This window comes from Melospiza melodia, chromosome 3, assembly GCF_035770615.1.
Source record: "Melospiza melodia melodia isolate bMelMel2 chromosome 3, bMelMel2.pri, whole genome shotgun sequence".
NCBI classification, from domain to species: domain Eukaryota; kingdom Metazoa; phylum Chordata; class Aves; order Passeriformes; family Passerellidae; genus Melospiza; species Melospiza melodia.
The window spans coordinates 35,946,803-35,971,834 of NC_086196.1; the positions used below are offsets into that span (position 1 = coordinate 35,946,803).

The 25,032-nt window shown below is 35.8% G+C and overlaps 1 protein-coding gene across 20 annotated transcripts in view; it reads right to left on the minus strand.

The window, feature by feature from the left end:
* SYNE1 (spectrin repeat containing nuclear envelope protein 1) overlaps nucleotides 1-25,032 on the minus strand; it is a 289,695-nt gene that overhangs the window by 187,565 nt on the left and 77,098 nt on the right. For 19 of the 20 annotated variants that reach the window (XM_063151313.1, XM_063151312.1, XM_063151296.1 and 16 more), the window contains 17 exons: nucleotides 24,599-24,736; nucleotides 23,264-23,428; nucleotides 20,154-20,266; nucleotides 19,456-19,624; nucleotides 15,833-15,929; nucleotides 14,286-14,488; nucleotides 10,507-10,671; nucleotides 8,905-9,057; nucleotides 8,369-8,512; nucleotides 7,868-8,041; nucleotides 6,667-6,825; nucleotides 4,491-4,655; nucleotides 3,803-3,937; nucleotides 2,818-2,976; nucleotides 2,371-2,579; nucleotides 2,005-2,113; nucleotides 594-758 (listed from right to left, as the gene is read on the minus strand). In XM_063151313.1, the coding sequence (XP_063007383.1) occupies nucleotides 594-758; nucleotides 2,005-2,113; nucleotides 2,371-2,579; nucleotides 2,818-2,976; nucleotides 3,803-3,937; nucleotides 4,491-4,655; nucleotides 6,667-6,825; nucleotides 7,868-8,041; nucleotides 8,369-8,512; nucleotides 8,905-9,057; nucleotides 10,507-10,671; nucleotides 14,286-14,488; nucleotides 15,833-15,929; nucleotides 19,456-19,624; nucleotides 20,154-20,266; nucleotides 23,264-23,428; nucleotides 24,599-24,736 (2,622 nt within the window). Of the gene's footprint in view, nucleotides 1-593; nucleotides 759-2,004; nucleotides 2,114-2,370; nucleotides 2,580-2,817; nucleotides 2,977-3,802; nucleotides 3,938-4,490; nucleotides 4,656-6,666; nucleotides 6,826-7,867; nucleotides 8,042-8,368; nucleotides 8,513-8,904; nucleotides 9,058-10,506; nucleotides 10,672-14,285; nucleotides 14,489-15,832; nucleotides 15,930-19,455; nucleotides 19,625-20,153; nucleotides 20,267-20,807; nucleotides 20,912-23,263; nucleotides 23,429-24,598; nucleotides 24,737-25,032 lie in introns of those variants that run through there. The other variant, XM_063151311.1, reaches the window with a different exon arrangement.

Below are 25,032 nucleotides of genomic sequence, written 5' to 3' on the forward strand. Positions count from 1 at the left end.
CCTGAGAGCCCACAGAACTCAAGGTTTCAGGGTTTCTGAAAGGTTTTGCTTGTTATGAGTTAGAAATTTCCCATTATTTCTGAAGTCACAGTATCTCCTTTTCATTCAGAGCTCAGAGAACTGCAGCCTTTTCTGCAAGTTCAGGACATGATACACATCCTTAATGACTACAAACAACCCCAAAACAGTGCTTTATTTCAGCATAAAAAATAAATAAATCATGATTAAAGTGAAATTTTATATCTGCTAGCTGATGTACATCATGGTTTTGACAACGTTCACTACAAACTGAATTTAAAAACCTAAAAAAACTGACATTTTGATTGCAAAAACATTTACTATGATATTTTCCAATTCTGCAAAGGAAAAAGAGCCAACAGAATAATGTCTTTTTTCCTTTTTTTTTTTTTTTTTTTTTTTGCCTGGTAGTCTCAGTGCTTTGCTACCCATGGAGTACAAATTAATTTTTCCTTGCTGAAGGCTTGCAGTTTAATTAAAAAAGCACAGCAGGGAATGTGCGCTTGTGAAGCCACGGGTGATGTCATGTCACGGGACACTGTAAGTGCAGAGCTCTTGTGTCTGTCATACTGTACCTCAGCCAGCAAATCCAGAAGTCTCTTGAAGTCACTGGAAAGTTTACAGAGCTCATCCTCTGTCTCTTTGGCCTCCAAATCAGGACAAAGTGAGGTCAAAACAACAAGTCTGGATTTCAGCCAGTTGTGATTTTCTCCGTGCTTGTGAATATGCTTCCTAATTTCCTGCAGAAAAAAATCAAAACATATTTTCTTCAAATATACAAAATACATCAATAACTGACATTCATGGCATAGTAGGGTAAACATACTACTTCAGCTTGAAACACTAGAAGTGTACCAGTTTTCTATTTGCATAGCTCTATCAGATTCTGTTTCAGTCAATGGCTAGAATTTTGCACTTCTTCCACACTTTACTTCACTACTAATTAGACTGTTCTTTAGTAGTGGAATACTTTTCCCTCATAAACCTTTTTACTTACAGATAGATAGATAGAGGGCAGGTGCCACATCTATATTTTCCATATATTGACCATATTTATTAGTTGCAATTTAAATCTGAGTTGCTGACTTCCCCAAAGAGATAAGTCCACGCAATATAAAGTTAAGTGTAATTTTTTTCCTATTTAAATTTCTTTATTTCCACACCTCTTTTCAGTCTGTAGTTCATTTGTATATTTGTGGCAGTGCTGATGAAATGTTGGCAGCAGTGAAACTACATGAGTAAATCAGACTTTTTGAAGCAGAAGCACCCATTAAGCTAAGGCTCTCTCAGTTTTATCAAGGCCATCCTAATAAAGTTTCTCCATATAGCTAGACTCATAACCTGCTCATGGAGTTTCACATAAACACCTGAAGTATGTAGGTGCTCCTAGTATGTGAAATTTAAAATAACCCAAAAAACAGAAAGAAGGGTCAAGTCTCAGGTCTCACAATAAATCATTGCTTTAAACTAATTTAACTAACTAACTAACTAAATCTTCAGCTATTCTATCAGTCTGTTATCAGTCACCAGTACAAAACTGAATGGTAGAATATTTTTCCCTCCCCTGTTATACTATGGTAGAAGAGAATTTTTATAATAGATGATTTCCTTACATGTAAGTAATTAAATCTAAGATCATTCAAGAACCTGCAATCCAGAAATTTTTGCTTTTCTTTGAGCAGTACTTTTAACTCTGCATGCAATAAGATGAAGGGCAAACATTTTTTCAATCTGCCCCTATAACTTTAATGTTCTAAATATAGAGGGAAAGGGACCTGTCACTCTCTAAATTATTAAAAGTAAGAACTTCTGCTACATTTGCTGTAACATGCACCTTTCTCCTGGTAATGTTTTTAAGAATACCAGGAATCAACAGAACTACTATGGTCTCTGTAGTAAAACAGTGCACTACTTTGGAGCAGAGTTTTATCCAGAGTCCCAGTAGCAGCGACCACAGCTTTGTTAGAATATAAGCTAAGGGCTCACCCCCACAGATGCTTTACACTGCTTGTATTTGGCAGTATCATTAACGTTTTCCTTTATCTTCTTTAGCTCTCTTTCTGTTGATGAAATCCAATTTGCCAATTCAGAAAATCTGAAATAAGATATCACAGGATGAAAAAAAAAAAAAAGACAAAAATTGCTACCACAAAACAACAACCTCTTAAGTGTAGGCAAAAAATTATAAAATCCACTTGAAGCCCCACTATAATTTGTGGAGTTTACACGAAGCATAGTTTTCTACTTGAAGCTAAGATCACAGCATCACTTTTCCCATGGTACTATGATGACACACAGAGAAGTGACCATGCATAAGGCTCTGCCAGACCCAGGTAGGAATGGAGGTGACACCTGCTCCTATAGCCCTTCCAGGTGTCCGAGTGCTCTGTCAGCTTCATGTATGTGCTGTCTATCTGGGATTTCAGATCCTTCAGGATTCTCTGGCTGCTTTCCAATGTCCCCCTCACTGGATCAGACACTGGCAGCTTTTGGCACAGTTCTTCCATTCGTTGTAGCCTTTTCTCACACAGGTGGTAAGATCCCTTATCACCAAAGAACAACTGATGGGAGATAAAGCAGAAAATTAAGTAGAGATACAAACTGGAAGAAATCACCCAGCATATCTTTATATTTTTCATAAACTACTAAATTAAAAGAAACTTTTTTTTTTAGATCAAGAATTCATCCGTCATAAACTGGACACAGAGAGTTAGTTGGCTGAAGAGTTAGAACTTCTGTTTATTACTGACACTGAAATGTATTTCTGCAAACACCCCCCTGGAGGCATGGAACTCATACCATGTGTTCCTTGATCATTCTTTCATTGCCTTCTCTGGATAACACCTTGTTCTGTCGAGCTAGTTCAGCTTTGCACTCCTCCACTGTCACCAGGAACTTGCTTTTCTGTACTTCGATTTTCAAGTGGATCAAATGATATGGGGCTTCTGTTTGAAGATCCTACACACCCACAGGGGCAATAAAGAAGCACAGAGATAAAACACTACTCCCACTACTTCCATGCAAATTTGCTACAAATAAATAGGCTAAAACCTGATAATATAGAAAATAAAACATATATGTTCATGAACAGATAGGGGTTTGTTCATACCCACTTTGTTACCAATGCCTTAGATTTATCAAAAGGTCATCAGTTGTGCACCAAAATTACAGAGACATCTTCATTCTTGGCAAGACATAGCAAATATTTCCTGCATGAAATAGTATTCACAACTGCTTCCATAGGTTTCTGCCTGCCTGCTAGTGAGACCCCTCATCCATCACTCCAACCTTGCCCAGCAACATGCTGTAGCAGGCAAAACATTCCATAGTTGGTGAGCAAAGTTAGTTGAGTTGTTAGAGTCTTTGCTGTAAGACACAATTTAGGCTGATGGCCTGATGTCTTACAAATTTGTTTGTTTGGTCAGGAAAGTAACTGTAATTATCCAACATCAGCATAAGGGAAAAATGCTAGCACCTGTAGTCAAGACAGGTATCATTATGGCTGTATATAGCTGGGGAGAAATAATTAAATAAAAAGAGTTTTATAATTAATTTATTACATTCCTGAATTTACTTAAAAAGGTTTTTCAAGAGGCTACTTGTAGGTGTAGAGGTATCTAATATTGTAAAATACTTTTCCCCCCCTTTTTTTCTCAATTGTTTGAGAAGTCAAATAATACAAACTGTTTTGCTTTCTTTCATTTTAATTTTTTTTCAATATATAGGTCATTCAGAAACTTCCCAAAACTAAGACTGACAATATCCAGAGATGTCATTCACTAACCTTCCACTGCCTATGGAGTTTCCTCACAGCTTCCTGCAGGCTGTGCTGCTCTTGTTCTGGGAGGATATCAGTAAGTTCATCACAAGCTTTTAGAAAGGCATTTAGGACTCTCTGATCCAACTGGTTAAAAAATTCCTGAAGTGGTGGCAGAAAGTGAGAAGATGAAGCTCGATATTGATATGCCAACAGGAAGTTCCCCAATACACTCTCTAAGTTTCAATGTTACTTCTGTTCCATTGAAGAACTGATATTTGAATAACGGAAATAATTATTTCTAGCCACTTAAAATCCAGCAAATTAATTTATTCTCAGCCAGTACACTGAGATGGCATTTTAACAAGAAGACATTTCAAAGTCACATGCATATGTATGGTTTTAGTACAGAAACAGATATTAATCTAAAAAAAGAGCAGTAGATGTGTTAGATTTTCAAATATAATGTTCTAACTCTCAATGGTTTACTGAAAACCCCACTCTAGGTTTTTTCACCTTCTGGTTGCTTACATCCAATCTTACATCAGTAAGTGAACTGATAATTTCCTCTTTTGTTTTTCAATATTAACATTAGTTTGAGCTGATCTGTACAACTTCTACACGTGCAAGAAATCCACACCAGTTTTGGAATTAAGTAGGCTTTTATGTCATGCATTCAAAGATTTCCATGAGGAAGGTCAGAGAATTTACTCACGCTATGTTTCCTGAGAAGCTCTTCAGGATTTCCTTTTTCTTTTAAGCAACAATTGGCAATCTGTATTACTTTCTCCAGTTCTGCTCTAGACTCCTCAAACTTCTTCATCAAACGGCTATTTGCTTCTATGTTTTTTCTCCACTCACCAGCTTTCCTGACCATATTCTGAGTCACAAGCAAAGAAAATGAGCTGGCACTTTCACACTGAGTTTTATTCGCTCTCTTTCACCATGACCTTACAAAACATGCATTTAATTTGCTTCACTCTTTTAAATATATGATTTTCACCATGCTTCTCTCTCTCATGATCCCATTTTCCCTATTTTTAATACTGATGCTTGTGCTAATGTCATCATTCAAATAAAAAATAGTAGATTAGATGATCAGATGTCTCTTATATTTTCAGAATGCCTCTGCCATTTGATTAGTGAGGTTTTTTCCTAAAGACTGCTTTCAAATGTAAAGCACCTGGTACGATCATAAGCTTGCCATTTCACTTTTGCTAGCACCAAACTACCTCCCCTAACATGACTCAAAGTGAGATGGATTTGACCCATAGATCCAACCAGTTCCATGCTTCAGTTCTTCTGACCTGGAAGAGGTTTGCATGATTATCACACCAGTATATTAGATAGGTAACTGGGCACAAAGATGCTTAGAGGACAGCAAATTTTGTGGTTTAGTTGCTGAAATCCTCACTTTGCAGCCCTAGTCACAGCTCTTCCATTAGTCTGCTTTTCAGTCCATCCCTGTGCACTGCAATATCCAGTGGCTCCAATTTCATGAGCAAGTAATAAAGCTTACCAGGAGAAATGAACAGTTCAGCACTTGAACTGCTGCAAGGTACTTGCATCACTGCTTAGTGTACATCCATTTCACCATCCTCACTGATTACAAACCTCAGCATAAGGAACTTTGGTGAGTTTACCCAGCCAGCTAATCAAACCTGCAGTTCTCAACTTAAACATCTTGCTGAATCTCTTCAAAGTTTTCTGATAAAAATATCTGCATAGTAATAGAATCATATAGGGTTGCACTATTTACACGAAAAACTGCCAGTTTCCAGTATTTTAACTTCAAGTCTGAAACACTTTGTATGATTATACCCTATTTTTTGGGTTTACTTTCTAACACAAAAGAGATAAACCACAGCCCAGCCCTATAGAAACAGAGTAATTAATGCTGAACATGGTAAATGTACCAAGTTACAAGTGCATCTGCTTTTGCTACAATAAGCTAAACTTAATTATTTCTACATCATAAATCAATCACAACTTATCTTTAGGTACACTTCACAAAATATAATATAAATTCTGAAATTCACCTCTCAGAGAGCTATTTATTGATAGGTGATTTTCTGCAGTTTAAAATTCAGCCTGGATAGTTTTATACTGAATAAAATCACCTGAAAATAAATTTGATAAAACCCATTATGTGGAAATCTGACTCAAAGATAGTCACAGAATCACTGAAAATCCTAAATTTGAGTGGACATAAAGATCACTGAGATAATCTCTGGCTCTGCACAAGACAACCCCCAAAAAAATCACACCACATGTAATAGCTAATTTCAATTTGGAGTGCGGCTAGACTGGTGCTGAACAGCCCCAAAAATAGTAGTAGCAACTCATAACAACAGGTAAGGGAAAATACAGGTCAAAGGCCACATCTTTGGATTATCAAATTAAATAGATTTGCAGGTTTCTATATTCACAGTCCACTGCATTTTCTGAGGAAATAAAAAGTCCATGTGAAACTTGCATGTGCAAGTTTCCATCTTCCATGCTTTGTGTGAAAGGGGGTGTGTGGGAAGAGAGAAGCAGATGATTAGCCAAGATAATAAAGTCAGGAGAAACAGCCAACAGTGCAGCCCTAACAGTAAGATTTCAGGTTCCTCCATCCAAAGGGCCCTGAGGCATGTGAAAGTCCTCTCAAATCCCAGGTTCCTCTGTGGCAGGCTCACCTCTGAATAAGTGCATGGAGAACATTACTGTCAATCCCCTGAATCCTTATTATGTGATAAAGACAAATCTTTAGTTGATAACTTGACATCAGAGAGGTGAGGTACCCAGGACAGTAGCTACAGAGCGATGAAATGTAGGTACAGTAGGATGGATCAGCTGCACATGAACAAATTTTCAGAAATATGCACTGCACCAAGGTATGGAATTTTTACCTGAAAAGTAATCTGAACTTGTGTAACTTTCTTCTGAAATGTTGACTGATGAAAATGCTTTAACACTTCAGTTGAAGCCACACACTGAAGGATACTCTGACTATTTCTCTCAATTAGGGACACATCTTTCTTGCAGTTTTCTTGATAAGCTACCAAATCCTGAAAGAAAAAAAACCCATATATCTACCCTGGCCAGGAACAAAGAGGAAAAAGGTTTGGCAAAATAACAGGAAGATCCTTTTTGACAGTGAAGACAAAAGGGATGAGGTCACAAAGAGACTACACAAAATATTACGTGGAATAACACAGATGACACAACTTTCTGCTTGAATGTGAACTGTTGTACCCAAACAGATCTCTAGCTATTCACAAAACAAAATACAGATATGTACTCAGGCTCTTTGTGTAGAGAATGGAGGTTCCATTGATCTACATTGCCAATACATTGTAGATCAACACATTGTTCTGTGATTTAATTTTATGGTACTTCTATATTTATATAGTAGTATAACTGAAAATAACCAACAGTGACATAGGAATGACAGCTCTCAGTAGCAGGTTGAGATCTCAACCTTCCTGGCCTTTCAACAAATTAATCCTTTATGTCAGCTTTTGGAATTCAGATTTCATTATAAATTACATTAAGTCATGAGAAATATACTTTTAAAAAGAGAGAAAAAGAAAACATGCATGAAATAATACAGGCCGAAAAAAAGTTTTAAAAATCCTACTTTAACTTTTCAAGGGAGTTCTGACTAGCTCTGAATTCCTCCAAAATGAAATGCTTATTAGCCATTAAGAGAAGTTAATGCTATACTGCAATTAATTTCAAATAAAGCACTTTTCCAAGCCTTCAAAAAACTTCAATAATAGTCCAAGGAAACTTAGAGAAGTTTCTGATCTTGATTTTTCATCTACCTAATAAAAAAACCATTGTATTTCTTGTATTTCATTCCAATTTCCACTAGAATAAAAAAAAAAAAAAAAAGTCTTATGTTTACTTCTTGGATTTAAACCAGGACACTAGATAGGTACAAAAGTTTCAATTTTTTTTGTATTTATGCCTAGCTGACTTTAGGATAAGGCTACATCTGTTGCCTGAATATCTGCTCAGCTTACAGAGTTACAATCCAAATTCCTAGAAAGATCATTGCAAATACTCAGAGGCAGCAGACTTTTGTGAGATGCTTTTGAAACTTACTTGGGCTTTTTGCTTAAGAACAGTTGTTGGTTGTGCTTCAGGATCCAGGATAGAAATTATTTCATTTACTTTTTCAAGAGATTCATAAAAATGTGTGATTTGTTTCTCCAGTTCTTCCAGTGGAGACAGCAGACGTTGGCATTCATACAGCAGGGCACCGGAATACTCCTTAACCTTGTGGTCAAGAAAAACAGTTATTGAAACAGTTGTAAAATTCAATAAATAGCAGCTTTTTCTGCATGTAGTTTACATAGCTGTTACCTATTCTTTTTTAAGATAGAGCAGTCCTGATCTTGTATTACTCCTTAATGAAAAGAGTATTAAATTTAAGGATGGTAGTCTTAGCATTTAAGAGAAGCAACTCCTCCTCCACCCTGAATCAGCCTATTGTTACAACTATGTACTTGTTCAAACGCATATCTGTGAGAATTTATGTACAGGACCCTACTATTCATTATTACAACAGTCTACAATTTGTAGTAAAAAAAAGCATTCTGCAACCTTGCCCAGCTGCTCTTTGAGCCTTGTCAAAGTTGCCAGCATTTCATTGGCTTCCTCTTGGGAAACTTCTTTTGTAATAAGTTGCACCGTCCTTGAAACCGCTTTGTACTGAGCTTCCATTGCAGGCAATTTCTGCTTGATATTCTGAAACAAGAGTTTAAAAAAATTTCAACAGTATTTATGCATTCATGGGAGATGAACACTGGATCATACTTCAAATCCATGAAAATTGAGCCAGAGAGTATCAACCTGAATAGATTCAGAGTCAACTCACCTGAATGTGATTTGAAACTACAAAGAAAGAAATATCTACCAAGACAGTGTTGTGGAAATTTGCTCTAAAAAATGTCACTAATAGATTACAACTATATATATTTTAGATATACCTGAAATCATACCAAAAAAAAAGCACCACTGGTAAAAACCCAATTAATAATGGGAGTGCATACTAAAATAATCTTATGCTATCAGAATTAAATATTTGCAATTTTCTTTCTTTTGAAAGAGGAAGAAAGAAACAAAAGTCAGACACTTACTTCTAAATCTTGCACAAACATTTTGACATCATGAAAGGACACTTCTACAGGGACTGAAAATTTTGCATTGCTTCCATCAATAAAAGCTGTCAGATGGGCCACACCATCCACATACTCCTTCGTCATTTTGTCCAGTTCATCTGCTCGAGCATACTAAAAAAGGGAAAGAAAAGGAAAAATACAAAACAAAACAAAGTAACAACAAAAAAACCCTAAACAAAACAAAAAACCCCAACCCAAATTAGACCAAATTACTTAGCAAATAAGTAATGATTTAAGAGAATTAGCATGCTTTCAGTGCAATTGTTTGTAGGAAATATTCCATTCAATGAAATTTAATATAATGGAAAGTAACCTAAATTCATCATCTGCATTAGTTTCAGTAATAATGATGCTAAGATGAAGGTCAGCCTCTTTTAAGGTCTGAGGAACGCAGACTTGTTTGTTTCTACCCTAGAATCAACAGTCCAATTGATTTCTCACTACCTACAATACCAATTTTGAAAATTCAGCAAAGAGAATAACACATGAAAAGTCTAGAAAAAGCTAAAGAATAAGGGAAATCTTAATAAAGGAATGCTGGCTGGAGGAAGGGGAAACACATGCCTTAGAAAGTACAAAGAGCTGTGTGACAGAAATGGTGAAAAAGCCTGTGAGGAAAAAAATCCCACACAGCCAGCCTATGAAAGAAGCTGCATAAGTAGTGAAAGAGACATTTACATCAGTGAATCACCCTAAATAGCATCAGCAAGTAAAGCTTGAGAACATTCTTGTCAACAGTCTGGAAAAGTTACAATAGAAGAGAGGCAATCATTTTCTGCTTTTCCTTTTAACTTGACTGCATAGGAGATAATAATGTCAGTAAAGGAAACAGATTCAGTACCTTCAAACAGGCAACTGCTATTTGAAAATCACTGGAAGGGGACAATATTGATAAATGTATATTGACTAGAACAAAGATATTTTCTAACGTGTTTATGAGGTATGAAATAGTTCTGTGTAATTAAGATCACATCTTCTCTTTGATTTTTAAAGAGCAACTATGGAAACCACAATTCCTTTTGTATCAGCTGCATCTCTTACATGAGGTAAAGGGTAGGTTTATTAGTTTACTCTAAGAGCCTGCTTGTAGGCAAGATAGAAATAGTCTGACCAAAATGGAGAAACATTTAGTGATTCCCATACAATAACTGGAAGGAGCTTTCTTTAAAGAGTAGTAAAAATAATATTTTTCACCATGTTCACTGTTTAGCTTTACAGAGCTTTTACAGTAGCAATAGGTACTGAAAAAGTAATTTTCTTTTTAGAACAGTGGAAGTTATGTATCAATAATAATGCATCAAGACAGGTGATGATAAACTACAGCTTAGTTGAAAATGTCCCCTCACCAGCCCCCAAACAGCTGTATAATTAAAAAGGTAAATAAAAGAAGAGCCCAAATACAATAAATTACTGTCAGGGAGTAATTTCTAATTTAACTACTGATGAACAGTTAGGCACTTTAGAAAGCTGTCCTATAGTCCTGCTAACAGGGCAATCTGTCTTGCTTGCCTGGAAATGACAAAGTAAATATTTAAAAGTTACAAGGGCAAAATCACTTACCTGCTTAACTTGCATAAACAATTCTCTCCACCTTCCATTTAGCAACAGAAGCTGCTGTTTAAGGTCTCTGGAAATGGTCTCATCACATGTTTCAATTAGAAAATTACCAGCATCATTCATGGCCGTGTGCTGTTGGATCCAATGAGGCAAATGCCTGAAGAAATCCTGAGGAAGAAAATAAAAACAGTTCCAAAACATTTTCAATTAGTCTTTATCTTAAATCATAAGACTAAAATTTAATCACCCGCTCATGACTTGATAAAAACCTCATTGAACAATTATTCTCTGATACTCTTCACATCAAATATGCCACAACAGGAATTTAATGTCTGTGAATATAACCTGTGGAATTAAAAATTACTGCCAGTTTACTTACAGCTCATTTTACTCCAGAGTGGCTTCAGATAAACCAATGAAACTCCTCCTTAAGAGAAAAGCCCATAATTGAAAATGCTGTTAGGACTCAAGTATTTTCTGTGTTGTCCTTAAACAGTGTGGGCTGACAGTAACCCAGCCATATGCAAGCTGTGGAGTGTCCTTCCCCTCCTGTGAACCACATGCAGCATTCCAAGGTCTGGCCTCTCACAAGGCCTTTGAAGACTGATTTTTTTTTTATCACTGCTTCCTTCTATCTCAGTGCAGGTGAACACAGAGGGGAAAGAGATAGGTGTCAGTGATTTTGTCCCCCTCACTGAGACAGCCTAATAAACCAAATGCATCTTGCAGGCAGGTATGTGCACATAAACTGGTAGAGAAGACAAAGACCAAGTCCCTCCTTTTCTCTGTTCCTGACAATGGGCAATTGTTCCTAAGGCAGGTATCCCTGAGCTCTATGGCTCCACCTGTATCAATAAACAAAACAGGACTCAAGCACTGTCTCATGATTGTTCACATCTTCTCTGACATGGTTTGGGCTTGTCCCTGGTACCCTTCTCACAAACAATGCATAATTCAGTGAATAGCACAGTCTGTTCCAAACAGACTGGATCATGAGGGTGCCTTCCTTCAGGGGAGAAGGAGTAATCAGAAGCATTCAAGCTACCTGATCCTCAGATTTAGGAGGGGCAGTGATGCATTTTGTTTACGACTATCAATCTACCCTATAATTCCAAAACCATTCACCTTCCATGTGACAGTCCAATACAGTCCTTTGCTTAATGGTACGTGAGAAAAATTCCTATCCAACCACACTGTCAGACACCCCAAGTTTCAGAGCTACAGTTCTGAAACTGTATTTGTCAGAACCCATCCCCATATAAAAGAAATTCAGATGCAACTGTAAAGAAAAAGTCACGTGGTTGTATACTGGTCAAATATATTGAAGACAGAATTGAACATCACACAGTGTTTCAGTTCCTTAAAGCTGAGATCAATAGGATTCAGGTGCTCTGTACTAAAATATCAATGAATAAATTTAATCAGCTCAGTAAACTGCATCTGCAGTTTGAAGCTTTTTTCACTTGCAGTGGAGCAACCCCCTTGCTTTGTACAAAGGCTAACCTGTATGAGCACATCCAAAAGAAATAAAGTCTACTGAATCAGGCACTGGTCAGCTTTCCAATGGTTAGGCTCATTAGAGGGCAAGAAGAAAAAAACATGTGGAATGAACTACTCACATCCTTGTTTCCACACCTTATTCCCCCAAACCATTACCTTCTGCAGACCTGGCTGGGGAGGCTCTCCATTTCAGAAGCCAACCTAAGACGTGTTAATTTTAAGCAAGTTTGGGAAGCACACCTCATTCTCAATTAAAACACTGCACCTCTTTTTAAGGAAGTCACTAGATGAGATCCAGAAGCTCTCTAAAACCTTTTGGATACAGCTGTGTGAGAAAAGTGTGGGAGGACAGAATGAAATTATGGAAAGTGCTTAAGAGGTAGTGGAAGTAAACAAAGGAGCTGTAGAAGGAACAGTTTGAAAAATCCAAGCATACTGGTATTTTTTTTGCAACATCTTCAGTATTACAGATTCACAATAAGGTTTCTGAAAACTGAAGCCAATGAGAAAGCCAACGGGGCACTTTTTCTTCCAAATCAAACATGCTGGTCTGGAAACGATGCAGAGATAACGCAAAGAAGACAAAATCATGACAGCATGATGAAGGGCTACTGTGGTAGCCTACCATAGAATATAGAGGCCTTAAGTAATGCAGGTAAGGTATGGAAATGGGCAACTTTGTATCATATTACTGATATCATTGTGGCTTTACAGAAAAAATTTTTCGAAATGTTAAAAATGTTTGATGCCATATTCCAAACAATAGTTATCATCTTTCATCTGGTGTTCCAGATGTTTTTTCTTCATGGGTGTAAAACTTAATTTTACAAACCACTATAAGAATTGATTTTGGTTTTAATGATCAAATATTAAAACTGCTAAATCAGACCTATCCTTGGAACCATCTAAGTGAACATTATTGCTGTGGAGAGCCAAATTCAACATTAAAAGTAGAAGTAACTTTTAAATACGTATGTCAGTCTACAGACAGATGCTATCACTCAGTAACCTTTAACAGGTTTGAGCCAATTATTTTTAAGAAAAAAATTAGCATTTTGGGAAGAATAAAGCTTCAAGTCTAAGGTTTTCAATAAGATTTCTTGAATTTCTTGAAATCATATCAGAATGAAAAGAATTACTTTTTGGATTTATGTTAGAAACAAAAAGCAAGTATATACTGTATGGGTATGTTCAAATTTCTGCTTTGAAAATCTTTGAAGATAAAGTTATACATCTAAACAGAAAAGTAAATGTTTTGATTTTATTCATATACATGGATTTAAGAATATTTAATTTTAATCATTGTTCAGTTACTTACATAAAACATCCACCATTATCTAAGATCACCCCGACCAGCAGAAGTCATCCTTCCTGCCCAGTAATAATTTTTGTATCTATATTATGCCACACTGTTTTTTTTCATTATTTTATTTTATTTTAAAAATGTATTTCATTAATTTACATCAGTTTGAACTAACAAACTTTAAAAAAAAGTATACTGTTTTTTTCACATAACATGAAATGCTCATTCCTGACCTGATGTCAGTTTGCCATCTTACAGCCCATGAGAATCCTACTTGAGTGTGAAGAGCTATGCAGCTGCTATATTGGGATCAGGTGCAAATTCAGCACCTATTAAACACAGGAGTATTCAAGTCAATCCAGGTTATTATTGAAGGTTTACAAACCTAAATCTCAGTGCCTCAGTACTCTAACATTACAACAGGAAAAAAAAAAAAAAAAACTAAGTAGAAGAACTATCTTTATAACTTCAGGTCTCCAAAATCAATTGTCTAAAAGATTTCTGAAATGCCAGGGAAATGGGTTTATTAATCAGCCATCAAATATAACAACACATATTAATGACACTGCTCTTTGAAGGTTATGAGTACTGAAATCTGTCATCTAGAACAGTCAGTGGAAATGTCGTTATAGGTAGTCCATGGTTACTCACTTTGGTGCTAAGAGCTGTACTTGCCTTTGAGTGAATCATGCAACATTCCTACCTCTGAGCAATACTGCTGCCCTGTATTCATGTCAAAGATGCCTCTAGTCAGGGTACCACAGATAAGGCTTTCTCTATTGTGTGTATATATATATATATATGTATATACTTGGGTACACATATATTTGTCTCTAGATGCTATACAAGCAAACACTGAATCTCCTGTGTTGAATGAAGACAGGATGTCCAAGTCTGAGCAAAACCTAAGCAAATGCAAAAAAAAAAAAAAATCAGTGTTTCACAATTTACAAAACAGACATACGATTATGCTACATACCTTTTTGGAATGTTCAGGCTGATTCAGCATTTTTTCAGCATCTTCAAGCCAAGCTTGAAGACCTGCCACAGTGCTGCTGTATCTGTCCCAATTAGCAATTACTTCTTCTAGCATGCTTCTTACACTTCTCACCTCTACTGAGAGGTTCCTCCACTGAGCTGTGGTGTCACTCATGAATTTCATCACATTCTCAACTTCTTCCACTGAGATACAGGAAAAACATTGATTATTTTGTTTCATTACTATTTCTGTAAAGATTAACTTTATATCATGCTTATTCACTGTCATCAGGGAATGTTATTTTAATGTAACTTCTATTTCAGTAGGCTTTTATATACGAATGTTCAGTTCATAGCCCAATTTTAGCACAAGATCATGACTGAGAAATTAAATGTGTGAATTAAAGACTTAGGAAAGTACATAAAATGAGTGCTAAATTAAAACAGTAACACTGCATATTGTGTGTGGTGTCCATTTCAAATCTGCAATTAAAGAAATCAAGAGACAGACTTGACTTAAAAATAGTAGCAAATGAGAGTTGCATAATATAAAAACACATATTATGTCTACATTGAAAAGTATGGAATGAAATTCTGATCTTCCTGCCATTGACATTGAAACCAAACTGCTGCTAATTTTTGCCATTTAACTTTTAGCATTTTCCACATGGCAATAAAGGAAAAAATGTGTCCTTATTGCATTTTCTTCCAGAAAGAAGAAAAATGGCAAAAAAATGCTGAGACTTCACAAAATATGCAGAATATATTTGTTTTAAAGAGTTTTTAGCCAATTTGAACAGCTATTGCTGAATTCACTTATGATAGCATTTGTTCTTTAGAACAGAATTTGCTACTGGATTTTATTAATAGCATTGAATAAGTCTCTGACTTTTATTCTTTGTAAGAATACCTTGAAAAACTGTTTACTTTTGTAAAATTTGGGTGCCATTATCAATTTAATTTTCACAACAAACTAAAGTATCCATTTCCTCCCCCCCTTAACAGCAGTTGCAACAATCCTCCAAAGACATTATTGTGCTACAGATTAATGTGATCTCATGTCTGTAACTATCTAGGTCAAATATTGCCCTGGAATTCTCACTGAACTCAGCAGCATTCAGAATGACAGGAGCCAGCTGTTGAATCAGCTATACATTTTTTCTCATGTATGTCCATACTGCAACTACCATTTGAGTTCCTCTTGCAGGTTTTCAAACTTAATGAATAACCTCCAATAAACTACAGAAGGATTTTGCAACTACAATACTGGGAACAACTCCCAGTTGCCTTTTTCTTTTAAACTAAGTGAAGCTAGGGAGTATTTCCAGGCACTAGAACACTGTTTTCCCTACTCCTAATTTGTTTTCTGTCACAATTTTTTATCCCAAATTAATAACACTGAAATAATCCAAGAGTTAGCATGGACAAAGGGCTTTTCCCAGGAGGAAGTCTGAATATGACCACCCCCCTCCTCTGGAGATTCAGAAGCAGCAGCCTGCTCTGGACCAGGTGCCCACATGCTAGTGACAAAGAAATACAGGCATTTACCTGAGCCATTTGCTTTGGCATACATTTCAGCAGCTCGTTTCAAGATCTGGTAGGTAACTTCATACTGCTCAAAGAACTTACTATTTTCAATAACAGACTGAAAAGAAAAAAACAGATAAAATAAAGATGGGTATTAGGATTAGCAATAATTTATATAAAATTACATCAGGATACTGATGATGACATTTAACTTCATTATTCCCCCATTCATATTTTCATCATTATAAAATAATATTTTAATACCATAATTATAAAACAGCATACAAATGTCACCTTTTCAATTTAATGGTACAGCAGAGTATATAATTTCAAATACAGATTTATTTACTTTCCACATGGAAAGGTTATTTGAAATTCCCTTATTTGCTGTCTTGCTGGAAATCACTAGCATATGATACTTAGAATATACAGAAACTGAGTAACAAGTTGTTTAGTGAAAACTGTTTTACACTCAAAACTAAGTGAAGTCATTTTAATAAAACAGAAATTTTCCTTCATATATGTCACCACAAAAATCAAATCCAATTGTTCCTGTACTAAGCCTTTGCAGCAAGACAGGTTACACCTTAATAGATGAAAAACTTTTGCTTTATTCTTCAACTTTTCTTTACCTCCTTTGCAATTGCCAAAAAGTAAGATCATGGAAACACTGCACAAAGAGATGCTGCTTTTCCAAAGTGTGACACAGTTCTGTTCCTTTGTGAGTGATGGTTTAGCTCTGTGATGTGTTAAAGTGCGATGAATAAATTATCTGGAAATATTTTGGTAAAAAAATTTATGCCTCTGACATTTATGCCTCCTTATCCCTTATGGCAAATGAAACTGACCTTTTTTTTCATGTCTTTAATAAATGTTATTTCCTTTAAGTGCAATACAGAATTATAGCTCTACATTATGCAAGCACATTATATCTTGCATTACCAGTGTTAAAACAGGAAGAGAAAGGTAGAGTCTGGAATGGTTCTGTAATTTATGTTATATCTCATCCCTCTCAGCTACAGATTACAAAATTAAGGAAGCATACCCCCACATATGTCTATACAAGCTTTGGAATGCCAGAATAGACAAAATCAGGCAAGTGTGATTTCGATTAAACCAGGTTTCAAATGAAGTCCATGTTCAATGTATTTTAAGCAGGAGAATCGGATCTTGTGTGTTTATAAACCCATATTATTATATAACATGAAAAATGCAGTTAAAAATAATTCTGCCAGTATATACCTAAAACCTTTCTATTTAAAACCTTTGACAGTTGCTATGTCAGGTTACAACAGCTATCTAGTAGATAATTTAGAACTGTGTTTATAACTAAGAAAACTAGAAGTCCAGAACAATCACAATTTTTCTCTGTTCTCCTGTTAAAACAAAATCCGCCATGTATGAAAACCTACAGGCTTTATCATGAATTGTGTGACAGACTCATGATTTCACCTTTGCCAAACCCATGCAGACATGTTAACCTGAACCAAAACCTCCAAGACTTCACATGAAAGAGCAAAAAAAATTATATAACATTGCTATCAAGAGCTATCTGAAATGTTTCCAAAAATTAAAGAAAGACATTTTACTGATTAATATTGTCTACCATCTGACAAGACTCCTTGAAGAAAATAAGCAGCTTTCTCAAAGCAGTGTAGCATATGATGCTAAAAAAGTGCTAACAGAGCAGTGCTACAACACATTTCCATGGGGTAAAATCCACGGATAACTGTACCTAGTATCTCCATTACAGTGGAATTTGGTACAATTTATTATTCAGGTTGATGGTGTGCAAGTCTGTGCTGACCTTTACTTCTGGTGTATGACAGATGGGTGAAAAGATGTTAAGATAAGTAAAAATCACCACTTTTATTTTTAAGCTACAGTACATAAATATTTTCCAGGCATATGTTCTATCCAGATCCTAATTACGCATGTTCCTAGAATGCTGACATTCCCCAGTCTGTTTTGGCAGACAAACAGACTTACATTTTTATCTCCTGCTAATATAATCACTCTGACTATAAGGTACTGACTACAGTCTTCCTATGTAAGACTCCTAATATACTGGAAGAGTAACACTTGTCCCTTAGTCCTAGAAAACTGGTCCCAGGTAAGCCAAAGCACATCAATTCTCTCTCCATCACATCTTGAAGGAGCAGAACTCAAGGCCATTTCAAGAGTAAAAATGAGATTTATTTATCTTCTTGTCCTGATTTCCTCATTTTGATGTTATACAGTTTCAAAAATAATGCAAGGAAGCATCCTCCTTCCCTAAAGACCACCTCAGCATCAGTGGTCTGAATTACAAGAACAGTTGAGGCACTTGCAAACTAATATACAAATTAATAACTTCATGTTCCTCTTAAAGGAAAAAAAAAATAAGAAAGTTACTAAAAAGCCATGAAAATTCAAGCTATTCACTGTTTTATTATTTCCCTTGTCACCTTTGAGTAGTTTTTTTTACAGCCTTAGAAAGTAAAAAAATGGACTACGATCCTAGTTATCGCACATCACTCCAGCAAAGTAAGTTAATTCAAGTAATTATCTGAAGCTTGTGAAGCTTGTCCATAAAAGAAGGTTAACTGACTCCTGAATTTTTGTGTGTCCCTAACTGCTAGAGTTTAAACACTTTGAAGAATGAGAATTTCACCTAAATTTCACTGAGTTTGAAATTTTCTTTTCAAAAAAGTGGGGACATCAGTAACTTTCTTTGCTCATTGACCTGGCTCTGAATGGTTCTGTAACTGCATTAGTTTTTTTCAGACTTAATTTTTGTGTGCAAGTTTCTCCATATGGATTAGATAGAAGGGAAAAATATATTTAGATCAACCCTGCTTCTGAAAGAATCCTTCATGCCCTAATGTAGAAGTGCAGCAGTACTATCATTCTACCTACACTTGGCACTGCACGTGTGAATTTAAAAAGATGTAGCAGCGTAACACTGAAGAAGAATTTATCAATGAACACTTGTAAGTCAAGAGTTTCTGTTCCTTAACATTGTAAATGGCTGACGCAGAGCTGGAGCAAGCTCTTTCCAGAATAGAAATTTAAAAAAAGGCTTTAATATACTAATGATGAGTAGGAAAAGAAAAATCTTTCTTTAAAAGAAGAAAATTAATCCCCTATGGGTATATTATATTAAAGAAATATATGAAGGTAAAATAACATTCTGTTTTATTTGTCCTTTGGAACACCCTAAAAATATTGTGTGTGAAGGCATGCCAAATGCCTCCTCTGTCTTTAACTCTTAAAACTGTATAGACTCACTATAAAGTGCTTCTATCCAGGTGTAAAAGGAGATTAAATTAACTTCTCTGAAATTGCTATAAAAAGGAAGCAAAAATCCAGGATTTGGAACCTCCAGACATGCTTCCTAAATTAATCATTGGACAGCAGCTGGAATAATATTTCTCTTTTTCAAAAAATGATGCAAAGAGAATAATTTTTACTTTTAGCCTTTAGACTAAAGTTCCTCCATGGGGAAGATAGATTCACATCTGAATATATATTTCATAGGAATGCAGTCATAAAGTTGATGACTGACAAATCTGACATCTGTGTCTATTCTTTTATACAATTCTAGCAAACTTAAATATGAAAATTTCAAAAATGGTTATAAAAAGAGGACAACCCCAACTTACAATATAATTTTGAAGAAGCAGTTCCACGGACTCTCGCCTTCCGTATTTGATTATCCATGATTTTAACTTTGATTCTGCAAAGACTAAGAGTGACAGCAGACGGTACTTCAGCTCCAGAAACTCCATCTTCAACAGATGGAGCTCAGATGAAGAGACAACAAAATTAAACCTATAAAATGAATCAGTACAATATAATAGAGCAATATTCATTTCTGCAGAAGAGACTGAAAGCAGTTTGGATATTTTTCTAATCTTTCACCTCATTTAGAATCTACAAACATTTAATTATGTGTGATGATATTCTAATGACTGCTCTTGAACAATAAACTAATTACATTTCTTTTTAATCATAGAAAACATCAGTTCACTTCTGTTCTTAAGTTTTGCAAAGTCATTTTTCTTTTTTTTCACATGCATCCTGGCTGTTATATAACATTTCTTCCAGGGACAAGTAATAACAGCATCAGTATAAAAAAAGTACTCCTATCCAAAATTTATCCCTTATTTTGATTCTCATCAATCTTAAAAGCATCAGGTTTTTCAGTATATTTTTATGTATATTCTAGGAGGTTTTCCCATCCATCTCAGTTTGCCACTGAGCAATGTAACTAGACAGGGATCACTGCATGAACAGATAAAAAAGCAAACAGGCTTCCCTTCATGCACAAAAGCTTTTCATTTCAGATTGAAAGCCTTACCTGTCTGCCATATCCTCTAACTGGTCATGTGGAACAGGCACGCCATTAACGGACCTGGTCCTGTGGATCTCGTGGAACGCCTTTTTGTGACCATCTATGTTTTTCAGCAGATCCTGATTGGATTTTAAGAAAGAGAGAGATATTGAGAGAGTGGGGGGAGGGAGGAGAGGGAGAGAAAAGGCTCACAGTAGGCTATCTAACTAATAAGCACAGTTTTAAGCCGGCTCTGCTGACTCAATGTAGTTAACTATTTGATCGTGCTCTCACATTTCCATGCAAGGTAATGCAACTACATGAGCATTTACACCAACTTAAACGTTTACACCAGGGAACCTCCTTATGTGAAGCTCTGTTACAGCCATTTCAAACAATTAGAAAAGATTTTAAAACAGGATACACTGCAAAAGGTTTAACAAAACAAGAACCCTTAACTGTATTAAATAATCTCTGAAATTCAGTCTGCCAGTACGCTAACATCCCAAAAGCATAATCCTCCTGAATTTACTCTTTAAATCTTTATAACAGATACTAACCTTTGCTAAGTATAGACTGAAATTTTAAGCAACTAATCTGCCCTACTATATATAGGAGGAAGATCTATAGCTCCTTCTCTAAGTACATATTCCATATTTAGTAAACTTTTCACTCTCTCACCATCAAAAGACTTCAGGATGGCTGTCTCAGCCCTGCACGAGCGACTGCGGAATGTGGTACCCGACCTGTATGGCTGCGATCTGAACCGTAGCAGTGCGAGCCCTACAGCAGAGCACACTTCAGCTGTAACTAAGCAACACCGCTTCACACGGCTTCCTGGAGATTGCATACTGAAGTGAATGACTGGCAGCAGCCTTTGAAGAGATACTCTCAGCAGTGACACGTCAAGTCCCCCGAGAGAGCATGGAATGGTGGGGGGTTTTTCACTGCAGACAGACAGCTGCTAGCACAAGGTGCTCAGAAGCCTGCCAGCAAAGATCATAGAAAGGTTCCCCCTCTCTCACCTCAGGGAAAAAAATGCAGGCTTCTGCACAGATCCTACATATGTATTTATTCCTACGTGCCAAGGAAGGGCTTCTCCCCGGCCAAATCTCGGTGCTTGCACAGGAGGAATCAGTGGAAATTCTCTGGCTCAGCTCACCAAATGGCCCCACTATTCCCATCAACCCACCTGGGCTTCCATTGTTTTCTGCTTCAGCCAACACCTTGCTGTGAAGAGAAATGAGCTAGGCTTTCTCAGATGCAGGTGATGTGCTGATTTTACCATGCTGAAGACTCCTGACTGGCATAGTCTCACATAAAGGGAAGATTTGGAACAAATATCTCAGCTATGTTTGGGACCTTGACATACAAGGGATGCAAAGGAGGCAAAGGGATGCCCCTAACATGCACCCCTAACTGGTGAGTCAAAACAAATCACAGTAGTTTCATCCAACATCAACAAGAATCTCATGAAAACTTATATACAGCATGCTCATTAAATGAAATCCTGCCCTGGGAAATGACCCTTTGATATTGCCCTTAATTCCTGGATCTCAGTAGCAATAGCAACTAAAATAAGCATAGGTGCTTGCCTGATTGCACAAGGTTTGTCCAAATAAGCTTGTACATTTTGTACTAAATTTAATTAGGACATAAGCTATAAAGTTCACTAAAATAACCCATTTTCAGATGAGACAAAGATAAAAAGGAAGCAATGATGTCATCTGAACAAATCCAAACAAACAAACCAGAAGGCCACGAGGAAACAAGGACTGAAAAAAATACATGAATGCATTTCTGGTGCTATCCAGTAGCACATTTGGATTCATCAATTCAAATCTGAGCAACAAAACAAACTCCAGGAACAGATATAATTATATATGCTTCTCTTGAAGCTTTTTCCATCCCACTCCCATGGGAAAACTCCCCTGGCACAGATTAACCTAAATCAAAGTTTACTTGTCGGCATGGAAATCCCTCTACACAGCATTTCTGATGCAAATAAAAAATAGTTTAGGGCACACTCTTTTGTACTTCTTATGAATGTATCAAAAGGAGGTCTACAGTGTTCACATTCTAAGAACAAAAGAGTGTTTGACTTGTTAATTTTTTTTTAAACAAATGTCAAATCCTATGAATCCTGAAATCTTTGATGCTACCAAGAAATAAATGAAATTTAGTATTACAAGGGACAAGACCCTGAAAAAAATCCATATCTTCCTTAAAGATTTTAACTTTTTTTAAAATTTAATTAGTTCCTACTCAAGTTAGCAGAGCTACAATTGTTTTAATAAAAAGGAATCAGGTGACCATGAAACTTATCAGCTTTTCATGATATAACATTACTTTTTGATGAAAAAACCCTACTCGTATCCTAAACACAAAAAGTAACAAATTTACAAAAAAGTTTTAATATAGTAGTGATAGAGGAGAAAAAATAAAAAATATAAAACAATACAGCCTCAAGTACTGCCTTTCTCTACAGCATCTTTTCCCTTCCATTTACTGGTTCAGTTTCTTTTATCATCTCACCAGCATATTTTTTCACCAATACATTTTTCTCACACATATTATGCAAATCCACAGAAAAAACCTCACTGCTTTGGTTTTAAATGAGAACTTGGACTCAGCATAGAACGATGGTACAATTATTTACATTCATCTGGAAAATTTCCTGTTTACCACAGCATGCTATCTGCCATCACAGATGGCTATCATGCTATCTGTCATCACAACACTATCAAAATTCACTGCATTCTCATTCCCCTCCCCTCCCCCCATGAATGTCACCTGCACTGACTATCAGCACAGTTAGTGCATTTATTCCCTTTTTCCTGTTTCACCCAATTAGTTCATACTGGTTGAACAAAGCACCCAATGTTATGAACTCCCTACGGAATTTTACTGTAGAAATTATAATAGTAATACCTGACCTACTTCAGGTAGAAGAAGTAAAAACACTGGAAAGCAATTCTGAATATCTGAATATTGGTTGCAAGATACACAGATATCACAGTTCAAATCACCATGACAAGATACCAGTGTTTAACCACCACCAGCACAATGCAACCCACAGAAATTAGAAACAGGAGACAATGGAGGGTAACACACAGAGCTAATGCATCCCCATCTACCTTATGTTGTTCAAGCTTCCTGTGTATTGTGTTTGCTGTTTCCTCATGAGCTTGCTGGACAGTCACTTCTTCCCTCAGAGCAGCCTCTGCCCTGTAGAGCCAAGCACCAATGGTACCCAAAGGTGCAGGAAGGGATTTATCAAGGTGTATGTGCCAATCGAGCATCTAGGAAGTAAAAGGAAAAGGACAAATTCTTCTCTTGCTAAAGAATACAAATAAGTACATTTATAAAAAAATCATACTTTATACTGTAAAATCAAACCCCCATGTAACAGAGTATAATTGAGACATTAGTCTAGGTACATTATTCCACATGAGTTTGGAAATTATAGCATTCTCACAGGCAACAATATCTCTATAAGAATTTGTTTATTTATGTATTTCCCTTTCTGAATAGTAATGGAGTAACTGAAACAAATGAGAATCAAAATACCTGGAATTTTATCAGTTAATATGCACAGAAAAGGGATACAAGAACTTCTTCTGCCAATGTAATTTAAATCATCTTCCTGTATAAAATCTTTATATCTCTATATTGAACATAGTTTCTATATGCAAGATTCATATGAGTCTCAAAAGATGGTGGAGGGGAGAATATAGCAATAAAACACTGTGTCTTATTGGCAATGCCAGTTATGAGAATGAAAACATCATGAAAATTATGTGAAAACTCCAGAATAATTTTAAACAGATCCTCTCTTAAATACATGACATAAAAATATATATATTTATGCAGTATGGATATACACTAGTAATAATGTCTTCATAACTTTTAATTTGGATCAAACAGTATAATTTGCTTAAGATTTTTCATTCAGTTGTCCAAAATTCCAACCATAAATACTAACATTAATTTATTACTATTGAAAATAGGTCAAAAATAGAATTAAAACCTCATTTATTGGTAACATATTCAGTATTACAAGAATTAGTTTAGTTATACTAAAAACTGCTATATTAGAATTTCTCAAATAACTAGCAATTTACATTGGAACATTGAGTTTGGAAGTGGCATTGTGTATGCTTTTCTTTCTATCAGCAACCTCTTTAACTTGGCTGAGCACAGTTACCACTCTTTCAAGTAAAGGGAAATGGGAAATCTCCAAGTCTTGTTCTTCTCTTAAAGTTCATATTCTATCTTTCAGTGATATTAAAGATGATAGTACAGTAAATATTCTCAAAACAAATACAAAATAATTCAGCAGTGCCAGAAATTTGGTCCACTTTTAGGTCCCTAATGCCCATTTAAATCAATAGCAAACAGATGTTTAAAGGAGTTCAAATTCCACCCCTCATTTAATAAAAAAACACATAGCACAATGACTTTCAACTTACCCTGGAAGTAACTCTCTCCCATGCTTGCTTCACCACAGCTTGATCAAGTGATAATTTACCATCTTTCCTTACTGATTGGGTTGCAAGTTCAAACTGTTTCCTTTTTACCTCATATTGTACTCTGAAATGCTTATATGACTGCACAAGAGAAAAGCAAATCAATTGCAGTAGAGAGTGAAGGAGTTAAATTCTTTAACATTTATGAAGTACCATAACCTATGAAAATTTTGCTCTGATAGCTGTCTTAATCTTTCCTAAAGAAGAATAGCACTTAACTTTTATATTTACTTGTATATTTTTTATTTATCTATAGATAGAACTTTTGTATTTCCCTTCAGCTATGAGGTGCACACACCATATATGAAATGAGATAATAATTGATGAGATAAAATTGCAACTGGATTTAATGCTACTTGGGACAGTGGCTGCATTTA